The sequence below is a fragment of the Pyrus communis genome, chromosome 2 (assembly GCF_963583255.1).
Source record: "Pyrus communis chromosome 2, drPyrComm1.1, whole genome shotgun sequence".
NCBI classification, from domain to species: Eukaryota; Viridiplantae; Streptophyta; class Magnoliopsida; order Rosales; family Rosaceae; genus Pyrus; species Pyrus communis.
This window is the reverse complement of record NC_084804.1, coordinates 30,162,105-30,173,749: the sequence shown is the minus strand read 5'-3', so window position 1 is coordinate 30,173,749 and position 11,645 is coordinate 30,162,105. Positions and strand designations below refer to the sequence as shown.

At 37.3% G+C, this 11,645-nt stretch overlaps 1 protein-coding gene across 2 annotated transcripts; it reads left to right on the top strand.

Annotated features, from left to right (window-relative positions):
* The first annotated feature begins 5,504 nt into the window (after positions 1–5,504).
* LOC137725405 (phosphatidylinositol/phosphatidylcholine transfer protein SFH1-like) lies at positions 5,505–10,132 on the top strand. Of its 2 annotated transcripts, XM_068464071.1 has the most exons (14): positions 5,505–5,794; positions 6,200–6,428; positions 6,533–6,632; positions 6,735–7,001; positions 7,166–7,243; positions 7,366–7,467; positions 7,552–7,601; positions 7,740–7,839; positions 8,152–8,361; positions 8,508–8,585; positions 8,771–8,914; positions 9,038–9,121; positions 9,219–9,284; positions 9,395–10,132. In XM_068464071.1, the coding sequence occupies exons 2-14, from the start codon at positions 6,259–6,261 to the stop codon at positions 9,410–9,412; spliced, it is 1,467 nt and encodes a 488-aa protein (XP_068320172.1). In that variant the 5' UTR covers positions 5,505–5,794; positions 6,200–6,258; the 3' UTR covers positions 9,413–10,132. The 2 variants fall into 2 exon arrangements, with proteins under 2 accessions (XP_068320172.1, XP_068320173.1); XM_068464072.1 differs by lacking the exon at positions 5,505–5,794 and having other exon boundaries at positions 5,859–6,428.
* Positions 10,133–11,645: the final 1,513 nt, after the last annotated feature.

Genomic DNA, 11,645 nt, shown 5'->3' with positions numbered 1-11,645 from the left:
GTGGAAAGCTAAAGAATGAGATTGAATGGGGTGGCTTGCATTTCGCATACTCTCTTTCTTTGCCAACAGAAATCCAAAGCAGGCATGCAAATGCATGGCACACAGAAGAGACCACATGTCAATGGAAAAATGAAACAAAAAACCTCCATTCTTGTTTGACTCTTTCTTTTCTATATCAGTCATGTTATCCTCATTGCTCCTCTCTGGCCGTACAACTTCGGAGATTAATCCGGATCATATATATGCCTACCACGTTTATCTCTTACCCTCTACATTTCCTTTTTTTTTTTTTTTCTTTTTTTTTTTTTTTTTTTGGATACTAAGAAGGTCTAAAGCAGGAACAAGGGCGGGGAAGGACGATAGTCGAACTCTGACCATGAATGTGGGGGTGTAGTGCTCCATCACTGAAGTTGTTAGCCCCACTTAACCCCCTACATTCTTGTCAAAAGGTATTAATTGTCTCATATTCTCGAATTCTTGCTTTAGATTAATCCTCAAAATCTTCAACCTCCATGGTTAATTACCCTTTTTTTTCTTTCCGTAACGATCATGTTAGTTTCATTCTAAATGATTTGAATGCAGGCTTAGTTTCATTCTAAATTATTTGAATGCATGTTAATGACACGATTGTTTTGATTTTTGTAGTTTTTTAATCTATGTTTTGTTTTGGTGTACAATTACGTTATAGGTAGAGGTACATCCCCCGAGGGGCGCTAGTTTTGAGCACCTTGTGATATATGTACACAAGTTCTTGACGGATCTACTACCCCTTGGCGGTCTCAAACACTTGATCAATCCCGTGTGGCACTATGTCTGGAGCTGATGTTGACCCAAACCTTAAACCTGGTAATTACGACAATCCAATTAATATTTGGCATGATCTTCATCTGATCTTTGGTTTATGAAACCCCACATATACTTAAATGGATATATATTTTGATCGATGGTTATGTATATCTGTGATCTTCTGGATGTTGAATCACACAGTAGTTTTTGAGTTTTTTTTTTAATTAGGGTTTCATCTTGTATGTATTAGGGATTTGAATATAAATATTTGGCTTTTTAGCCAAAATGGTTTCTGAGATTTGTATAACACATCACTTTGGTCTTTGAGATTGAAAATCAATAGAAATGGTCCCTGAGATTGTCCATCATCCATTATTTTGGTCATTCCGTTAAAAACTCTATTAAGTGTCTCGAAGCTCTTGGCCAGAAGTTTGGGCAATTTTTAAAGCTCCGTAACTCAATCGTATTTTAACCAAATTCTACCCATAATCTATTAAAATGAAGATAGGGAAGTTTAGAACATGATTATATGTATTTGGAAGGCCAATGTTTGCCGAAGATGGCCGGAAAATAGCTTGAAAGGTGTCTGGTCCGTAGGAAAACTGGAAAACTCGCCAGAAACTGGATAAACTTTAAACGTTCATAATTTCTTCAATACTCAACGAAATCAAGTGATTCAAAAATGAAAATCATACTTCTCAACGAGACAAAGAGAATCGTACCTTACTTGATGGCTAATTCGCCTTTTTGGCCAGAAAATGGCTCGAAAGTGGCTAACTCGAGACCAAGACAGCCACTTTCGAGCTATTTTCCAGCCAAACCATGGAGAGTTAGCCGTCAAGAAAGGTACCATTCTCTTCTTCTCATCTATGATTTTCATTTTTGAATCACTCGATTTTGTTGAGTATTGAAGAAGTCATGAACGTTTAAAGTTTACCTAGTTTCCAGCAAGTTTTCCAGTTTTCGCACGGACCAGTCACCTTTCAAGCTATTTTCCGGCCATCTCCAGCAACCATTGGGCTTCCAAATAGGTATAATATTGTTCTACACTTTCCTATCTTCATTTTGATATATTATGGGTCGAAGTTAAGAAACGATTGAGTTACGAAGATTTGAAAATTGCCCAAACTTTCAGCTAAGAGCTCCGAGACACTTAACGGAGTTTTCAACGGAATGACCAAAATAATTAATGGTGGACAATCTCAGGGACCATTTCTGTTGATTTTCAATCTCAAGGATCAAAGTAATGTGTTATACAACTATTAGCGTTTATCTTTATGTTTAGATTAGAGTTTGCCTGGAGCAATTGCAAATGGATATATAGAATAGATTCGTTTGCATGGTAAGAGCCTGTCAATACACATACAAATCGTGCTCACATGCGTTTGAAACTAGTAAACGGTACTAGAATGGCATGAAGGTTCCAGAGAACAAACTGTAATTCCTCGTTCTTCATCTGCTTAATTAATATCTTCCTTTTAGTTAAATTAAGAGATAATCTCACATATAAATTACAGGTTATGTTGATAAAAATGCTACTAGTTACGTAAGTCACATAAGATCTTGCAGTTCTCTTGTTTACATGTATATTTTTCTCGGTAAACATGCTAAGGTAAAGACATCAAGTACCATATTGATGGCATAATTTAAGTTAAATATTAGGGTCAATAATATAACTATATCTCACAGGGCATGAGGTATAAACATACGCTATACGAATTCTAGTCCAATATGCAAGTGCAAACCCAAGTTTCAAGCTACACTAGTAAAAAACACTACTTGCGCGACAAAACTCTAGGTGTTGAAATAGTTTTCATCGCGCAAGTGATCTTTGCACAATACAGTAAGGCCATTGTTGTGCACAATCGTCCCGGCAAAAAAAAATTGAAAACTTTAGGTGACGAAGATATTCGTCGTGAAAGAGGACCTTGCACGACAAACTGGATATGCATCGCCCAATCTGTGGGGGAAAAAATGCAATAAAATGAAGATTTGACACCAATTTATCTCGCGACAAACCTTTTCTTGCGCGAGGGAAAGCTTCGTCGTAGTGTGGTTCTTGCATGACGAACAGTAGTCTTCGTCATGCAAAGTGTTTGAAATGGTCAGTTGAGACATTTAAGCCAACAAGTAAATGCAAACTTTAGGCGACAAAGTACCAAAGGGTTCACCAGGATTCTTAAAAAATCCAGATCCACTTTTTTCTCCTCATTCATCTCTTCCTCATCTTTTTCCGCAAACCCCCTCATTTTCTTCTCCCCCGAACTCCAAAACTTCCTATCCTACAAACTCCAAAACTTTCTCTCCCCCGCATCCCAATTCTTGTTTCCTTTTTTCCATTACTTTCTCCGTCGACAATCTTCAATTTCCAAGGTAAGTCTTAATACATCCAAATAATGAACAAATTTGTTTTGGAAATTAATTTTAATTTTTTATTTGTGTCTCATAAGTTTGAACATTCTCTATGATTAGCTCTCTTCTTAGACCAGCCCCAACCCTTGAACCCAAATCTAAATATTTAGGTCCACAAAAAAACACAATTTAGGTCTTTGAACAATGAATGTCATGTAACCTTCAAGACCTAAAATTAAGGACCTAAAATGTATTAGTTGTGGTGGAATGGTTTTAACCAAGGTTCTAAAAGATCCTCGAACTAACGCCTAGGCGGGGCCAAGGCAAGGGCCTAGGTGGACTAGGTGGATTTAAGTAAATTAATTATGTATTGTAATAAACTGCAAAATTGAATGACATATAGATTGTAAAGTATTAAAACATAATGAAAAGCATGAGAAACAAGCATATAATTCGTGTTCACCTAAATATTCAACAAGTCTCTTACAATTTATTGAAAAAATTAAAATGCAAAATGAAAGTTATTGATTTTTGTATAAGTGAGAGTCGCGACCTATGCAGGTTTAGGCGGGCTAGGCGGGTGGCTAGGTTGTCTAGGCGGTTTAGGTGGGCGCCTAGGCAGCCTAGGCGAGTGCCTAAGCAGGCCTAGGCCCCCTTTCTTAATTTTCAAATACTTAGGGATTAATCAGTGCGATGGACATCTACCTAGCGCATAGGTGAGGCCTAAATGGCGCTACGCAGGAATTTTTAAAATAGTGGTTTTAATCCTACTCTTTTTTTTTCTTTTCAGGAAAGATTTTTTATTTGTAACTTTGAGAAATGTAATCTTAATTTAATTTTACGAATGTTTTAAACCGTTGAACACCAACGGCCCAAAAATCGAACGGCCATTGAGGCCCCTAAAATGTTAACGTTTTGCGACTGGGTCCCCTTGCCAGTTGGGGCCCCTATCGGCGGACATAGTTCATCATCAGATTGTTTTTTAAAAAAGTGTGTGGCCCCCAAAAATTGTTGGGTTTTAGTTTGGGTCCAGAGCTGAAGCTTTTGGGGTTAGATCTCCCCATTGAATTGCATTTTTTGGGTTTAAACCCAAATATTTGAATTCGTCTCTCCCTTGAAGTTGGTCTTAGCATATACTATGATGAAATATTTCATGTTAAGTAAAATGCTTGTCGACTGGCCACAGTGTTCATCGGGGTGGTAACTACTTCGTTCACATAAGTTGTTCGACAAAATGCCTAAGAGACTTGGCATCGTCTTTGTGTGCGCTGCTGTTGATATCTAGTGATAGACTATCTTGAGTATGTTGATAGACTCGTTCGAAAGTTGTTGGCATTTGTCGAAAACCACAATAGCTTGTTAGAGGATTGTGGCCCACCAGCTCTTAGACAAAATGCCACACTAAAAATTTACTACTTGTTTTCGTCCAACACTAAAGGTATACATGTCCTACTTTATGAGAAGTACCTTTTTTTCTCATAATTTATTTCATAGAAATCTTAGTGCTTCTTAAAAAAACATTTGAAGTGTTACCTAATATTTATGTGCTTCCAAAACGCACATTACGATGTAAAAACACTTTTAAAATTTACTATCAAATTAAAACATTTTTAAGATTTACTATCAAATTGGATCAGAAACACATTTAATTATCTAAAAACGTTGTCAGCTATTCAAATAACAGTCTCAAATTATCACATGACAACATCATCATTGTAATAAGGCTTAAATGGTAAAAGGGTCCATTTGTTTTAGTCATTAGGTCGTTTTAGTCCCTATGTTTTCAATTTGGCCAATTTGGTATTTGAGTTGATCTCGATTAGCCAATTAAAGACATTTCCATCTAATTTCTGTAAAAATTTATAAATTACTATAGACTTATTTATTTGATTTAAAATATTTAAAAATGAAATACAATTAAAAACTAAAAGAAAAATTATTCTCCTCCCAACTCGCCCGGCCTCCTCCCTAATGTTACCTCCTCTCTTTTCTATGTCACATTCTTAATCATTTTTTAGATGGGAAGTTTTATTTCTCATTAATTCGCATTTTTCTGTAAAGTAAAAAGGATAATTATATCTCTTATAGTTTTTCTTATAAATTTTTTAACAAAGATTGAATGAAACGTCTTTAATTGGCTAATAAAGATAAACGCAAGGACTAAATTAACCAAATAAAAAAAAAAAAACTAAATTAATCATATAACTATAACACAATGGCTATTTTGACATTTAAGCCTCATAATAATTTGGCTAATTCGAAACAATGCATCACAAAAGACGTAATAAAAATACAATAATTTGAAGAATAAATTACGACTAGATCATAGCAAAAACCCAAACAATAACAGCTATCGCGCGCGTGGGGTTGCGTTGACGCCGCTTTGACATCGTTTCCATGTGCCAGGAGCGGCCTGTGAAATCCACGTGCCACCTTGTGGCCTTCAGACCACCTGCAACGTAGGAAAATGTGCCTTCCTCCATGTGAGGAGGGGAGGAGTGCAGGCATGTTCTTCTCCACCAAGTAGTCAGGTCCCTTTGGGATCCATCAACCACCATGTTTGGAGGTCATGGATTCAGAGTTTTGGTCAGCCCCATACATTTTTGACAGAAGAATATCAATATTTGATGTCCTTAATCAAAATCAAAGCAGCTGGGTGAGTTGAAACCTGAAAGTCACTGTTTTCTTTAGATATTTATAGAGAAAATTGTTCAAGAATACACCTTTTACTTTACAAGTTGATATTTCCTTCTGTAACGGCCAAAAATAGTACAATGGAATCTAAAAAAAGATATTCTTTTTGTTGAAATTGTTTTGGGTTATATTCATAATTTCATAGTTTTAGTTTATTTGATTTGATTTACCAGAGGAACATATTGGTTTGGTTTCTCCCAATTCATATGAATTTTGTGTTTTCTGAATTTTGTTTGCATTTTGTTCGGAAATCCGATAAAATTGGGACGATATAGCGAAGATTAACTGTCTAGCAGAAGATGGAAAAGAGAGAGAAAGACCCATTTGTGCTTGTGGGTCAATTTATTTTGATTACTTCTGTGTGCAGATGGGAACTCTGAGGACGAGAGGAAAACAAAGCTTGGATCTTTCAAGAAGGCAGCAAATATGATTACAAACTCCTTCCATAAGGGTCGAAGGAACAGTAAAGTAATGTCTTTCCCTATGGAGGACGACATTGATGCCGAGGAGCTCAAGGCAGCTCAGGAATTCCGGCAAAAACTTCTTTCGGAAGAACTACTGCCCTCGAAACATGACGATACTCATATGTTGCTAAGGTTACTTATTCTCTGTTTTGATTGGCCATAACAATTTTTTATGCCCGAGGTGCTATATCCGGTTATGAATGGGTTGTTTGTTATACTGTTGTATGATGGTGCAGATTTTTAAGGGCCCGGAAATTTGATGTTGAGAAAACAAAGCAAATGTGGTCTGACATGCTCCAATGGAGGCAGGAATATGGTGCTGACACTATTATGGAGGTAGTTTTCAATGCTTATGTTGAACTTGGAATATGGTGGAGATTGGTTTAGTTGGAATAGCTGTTGTTTGTCTGAAATTTTTCCTTTTGTTTTTTCTCTAAGGACTTTGAGTTCAAGGAAGTCGATGAAGTCTTGAAATACTATCCACAAGGGCATCATGGAGTTGATAAGGATGGACGGCCTGTCTACATTGAGAAACTGGGTCAAGTTGATTCTAATAAGCTGATGCAAGCAACAACAATGGACCGGTATGTAAGGTACCACGTACGGGAGTTTGAGAGGACCTTTATCTGTAAATTCCCTGCCTGTTCCGTTGCAGCAAAAAAGCACATTGATCAGAGTACCACTATTCTTGATGTCCAAGGAGTGGTATGTGAAAACTCTCTTAATATTGGTTAATTGGAGATATCCAATTATTCTGTAGAGAAACTGATATTCTAATTCATTTATTATTAAGGGGATCTTCTTGTTAGATCTAACTATTGTGGTGTCAAACATGATGGGTTATATTTATATATTTACTTGATCCGCAGGGGCTTACAAGTTTAAATAAATCTGCAAGGGAACTCATCCAGCGCCTTCAGAAGGTTGATGGTGACAATTATCCTGAGGTATCCAGTAAAAGGCTGTATGATTTCAAGTTTTGCGTGAAACAAGATTCTTGGATTGTTTAACTATCATGAAAGATAGTTTTCATATTCTGTGGTGCTGATTGAACTTTTTTTTAACGTAGACCCTGAACCGTATGTTCATCATCAATGCTGGTTCTGGATTTAGGCTGTTATGGAACACTGTCAAATCTTTCCTTGATCCCAAGACCACTTCGAAAATCAATGTAAGCTTTCGTCCCTTCTTCACTCTAAACTAGTGAAATTTTTTATCTAGTACTGGTGCTAAAGTTGTTTATATTTTGCGTCAGGTTCTGGGAAATCAATATCAGAGCAAGTTGCTTGAAATAATTGAGGCCACGTAAGTATCGTTCTAGGAAAACTATTTTTTCTTCTATCCACTTCTTCATCTTGCTTTACATTTCTTCATCTGTATCTTGTTCAGTCTGAGCTAACCAAGCTTCCTGTTATAATACTCTTCTTTATGTTGAACCTGCAGTGAGCTACCAGATTTTTTCGGTGGTAGTTGCACTTGTGCTGATAAGGGTGGTTGCATGCTCTCTGATAAGGGCCCATGGAACGATACAGAAATAATCAAGGTGATTTTCTACAGTTCGAATATGAAATAATTCTTGACCCGTTAACAACTTGAGCTTTTAGGAAAATGGAAAATCAACAGCCTTAGTTTGAACGCCTGCAATTACAACCTTTCAATATTAGTGTTGGAGAGAGGCCATATGTGAGGGAGAGTTTTGGAATTAAATAAATGTTGTCCAACAATATAACAGCTTAGCCTTTGGGGATAGTGGTAAACCAACCGAATTTATCAGCAAGTAATTGAATTTTTTTTTTATCCTAATTTGTATTGTAATGTGAAAATAATCTCCAAATCTGTTATTTTGATGAGGCAGATGGTTCAGAGTATTCGTGAGGCCAAATGCACAAGCAACACTTCATCAGGCGATCTGGAGGAGAAACAGGAGGAGAAAATATTGGAAGAGGAGAAGAAAATATCTGAAGACGAGACGAAAGTCTCTGAAGAGGAGCCAAAAGTCTCTAAAGAGGAGCCAAAAGTCTCTGAAGAGAAGTTAATCCCCGAAGACGCGATGGCTTGCACAAATGTACTCAGACCTTGGCTCAAGTTGCCTTTTCATTTTTGTGTGTTTATGGCCCATCTTCAAACCTTCTTGTCTCAGATTTTATAAAATTCTCAGTTTCCTGACGTTGATTTTGTTGCTATTTTCTCTTGGTATGCTACCACATGAAGAGAATGGATTCTTTCTGCTCAGATACGTTTTTAGAGGCTGAAACGCACTCAGACCATCTCTCTTCTTTGCCTGAAGAAGTATGCAGGGCCCTTTATCTTTTTCGCATATTTATCAATCAGTTAACACTAACTCTCTAACTGTCTCTTTTTTGAAATATTTAGTCTTATTATAGTTCAACTTTGCCTCCATAGGGAGAAAATTCTGGACATGGCACTTGCTGGGCCTTATTATATGATATGCTCATTTGCTTCATCTTGTGCAGCTTTTAACTCCGAGAATGTATCCCATGGGATATGACGATGTTGATTCAATGGTTTGCAAGGGAACTGAGAGAGAGGCAGAAAGGCTGAACGCTGCTCTCAATCGACTCAGTGCCTTGGAACAAGAGCTGTCTTCAACCAAGCAAGTAATCATCTTGATATTCTTGAATTCTTTTATTGAAGTTTGCATACCAGAAAAAGAAAGATCCAAATCAGGACAACAATAAACGTAATCATATCCATTTCTTTTTGTGCGAATGGCTTTCAAGGTTGAGATGCAGAAAGAAGAAAAGCTAAAGGCTGCTCTTGACCGCATCAATGCTTTGGAACAAGAGCTGACAGAAGCCAAGAAGGTAATGTCTTGAAATTTTCAATTCTATTATTGCAGTTAAAATTGAAGCAAGAAAAGGAAAACTTATACGTGTTTTCTTTTTGTTTGTTTTTTTTTAGGCACTGGAGGAAGCCCGTCTTAAACAAGAGGAGCTTCTAGCCTCCGTCGACAAGGAAAAGAAATTTGTATGTAACTAAATACCTAATACATGCTTAGCCAGTTCAAGTTTATTTGTATCTCAGATCTATTGGAAGTTTATATTTAGACCATCTTGCGTTTTGGACTGTAATTGCAGAGCTTATTCTGTTGGTGACGTGATCGATCTAAAAGCATTTATCTAGTGTGGTGGATTGAGTGGCTCCGGCTTGTGTGGTTCTCAGGAGGGATGAAATAGATATGCGTGTTGTCTGTGTTTCGCCATTTGGAATGACGGGAATTCTACCTTGCCTATGGTTTTATAACAGCAGGCATTGTCATTAGTTGAGGTGTTCCAAATTAGCAACTGAAAAACATCCTCCAGAATATGCAGAGTACTCCTAGAAAAAACGTAAGAGCCTCCTCCTGGGTTGTTTTATAAGATCAATGTATATAGATGCAGCTATCAAGGAAAGGAAAAACATGCACCTAGGAGTTGGAAGAACTACTAGAGATTCGCAGGACGCGGGGTTGGCAGCTAACGAAAAACCATTAGAAGGGTATACTTTTCAACAAACAAACAAGATAACTATAGAACTACAGGGCTATTTGGGAAGGGAAACAATACAATTCGCAGAGGATATAGCCGGATTTGGCTGCGGAACGGGATTTAGTTTAATTTGGTTTGCAGTTGTATGTGATTATGGAGAACATATGGATGGAGAAGAGTCCTTTGTGGCTCTTCCCGTACATTTCAAGTAATTCTTCTGCAGTTGTAATGTCTTCATATAAACAGAATTTCAGTTTTGAGATGAAAGAAAACTAATAATTAGGATCTTGCACAGAGTGTCCACTCTTCTTTTGTTAAAAAGGAAAAACTTGTATCAAATATTTGATTAGATGCGGTTTTTAGCTTCTCTACGCTGGCGATTTTGTTCTTGCTTGCTTGGTTTCACATGCTGTTTGTACATACCCTCTTGATTCCTCGCTTCCCTCAACACTTGTCGCTTCCTTGGTTGCTGAGAAAGTGAAGCGGAATTGGCACTGGAGCTTCCTCAGTGCTATGAACAAAATTGGGTGTCTAAGTTCAGAGGCTCACTGTACCAGCTGCAAATCCTTCGATGTTGACGGCGAATGATTCTGCAAACGTCTTTCTCAAGCTATGTAATGAAGTACTAACCCAAAATACATCCAACTTGATTTAAGTAACATCGGAATGTACCTCGTTCAACCAAGCAAGAGGAAATCATTTAGTATACCTTAAACGCTTAATGCAGAAGCTTTTATTTTTCCATATAATCCATGCCATCATGAAATCAATTGGCGCTGCAAATGTGATGTTCCGAGGATGATTATTCCCGTCTTTCGTGGAGTTGCATGCAGAACTTCACCATTCATAGCCAAAATATATGTTCAAATTAATGACAGCATGCTTTGTATTTGTGATTTCATTTCCGAAGGTGATAATCAGGTGCTGCAATGGCACGGTAACAAGGAGGCTGCGAGGCATTTTACGAGATCTTCCTCTATACATATGAACCAACCAGAAAGTCTGGAATTACCAACAGAACCTGCGAGGCATTTTACGAGATCTTCCTCTATACCACGAGCAGTTGTGACCAAGACATCCACCATAAAGTGCTCCAGCAAGTAACAAATTGTATATCTAACCCCAGACGATGCCAAATCAGAACTAAAACCCACAAGAATTCTGGGAAATGTTGAGACTGGATGCACATGTTGTATTTGTTTAACAAAACGAAGGAAAATTGTATATATCGTGTATTTGTCTGCATTTGTTGTCGCAATAAAGATTGGTGTTATTATTTAAAAAATTAAATGAAATTATCTCGACAAATAGTCAAATATAAATGTGAAAAATATAAAGGAAAACATGCACATCTACGGGTTGGTATTTGTTAGACGATATGGGGTGATTGATGCTGCATATGGATATTAGACGATATGGGGTGACTGATGCTGCCAGATTTTATGTTCCCTCTTTCCATGGGATTCTCTATTAAGTCTAATCCCGTAATTTGAGGAAGATTGACATCTAGATGACTTGTTAATAGTTGTGTGCTAGCTACTTGTTGCACTCCCTTAATTTAAGGAGTGATACCTTTAGGGTTTACCCCGTTAGTAGGATTTGCCAAGGTAGGGTTGCTTGTAACCTTCTACCTCATTATATATCCCCCCTTGTACATTCAATCAATCTATGAAAAATACATCAAACAAACTTAAAATTTCCATATGGTATCAGAGCAGTGTCGTCCTTGACCTGTCTTTGCCCATTTTTTTTCCACTGATGTTCATCTTCAAGCTCCAGTTATGGTTTGAAGCAAGTTTAGTAAACCTTGGGGGAGAAAACTCACAAAGTTCTCCTTCTTTCGTTCCAGATACTGAGATAA

Excerpts from the sequence above, each read along its gene's own strand:
- LOC137725405 (XM_068464071.1), top strand. The coding sequence starts at position 6,259 with ATGATTACAAACTCCTTCCATAAGGGTCGAAGGAACAGTAAAGTAATG. Across the intron at positions 6,633-6,734 it reads GTGCTGACACTATTATGGAG|GACTTTGAGTTCAAGGAAGT; the intron begins GTAGTTTTCAAT and ends TTTTTCTCTAAG. Across the intron at positions 7,840-8,151 it reads ACGATACAGAAATAATCAAG|ATGGTTCAGAGTATTCGTGA; the intron begins GTGATTTTCTAC and ends TTGATGAGGCAG.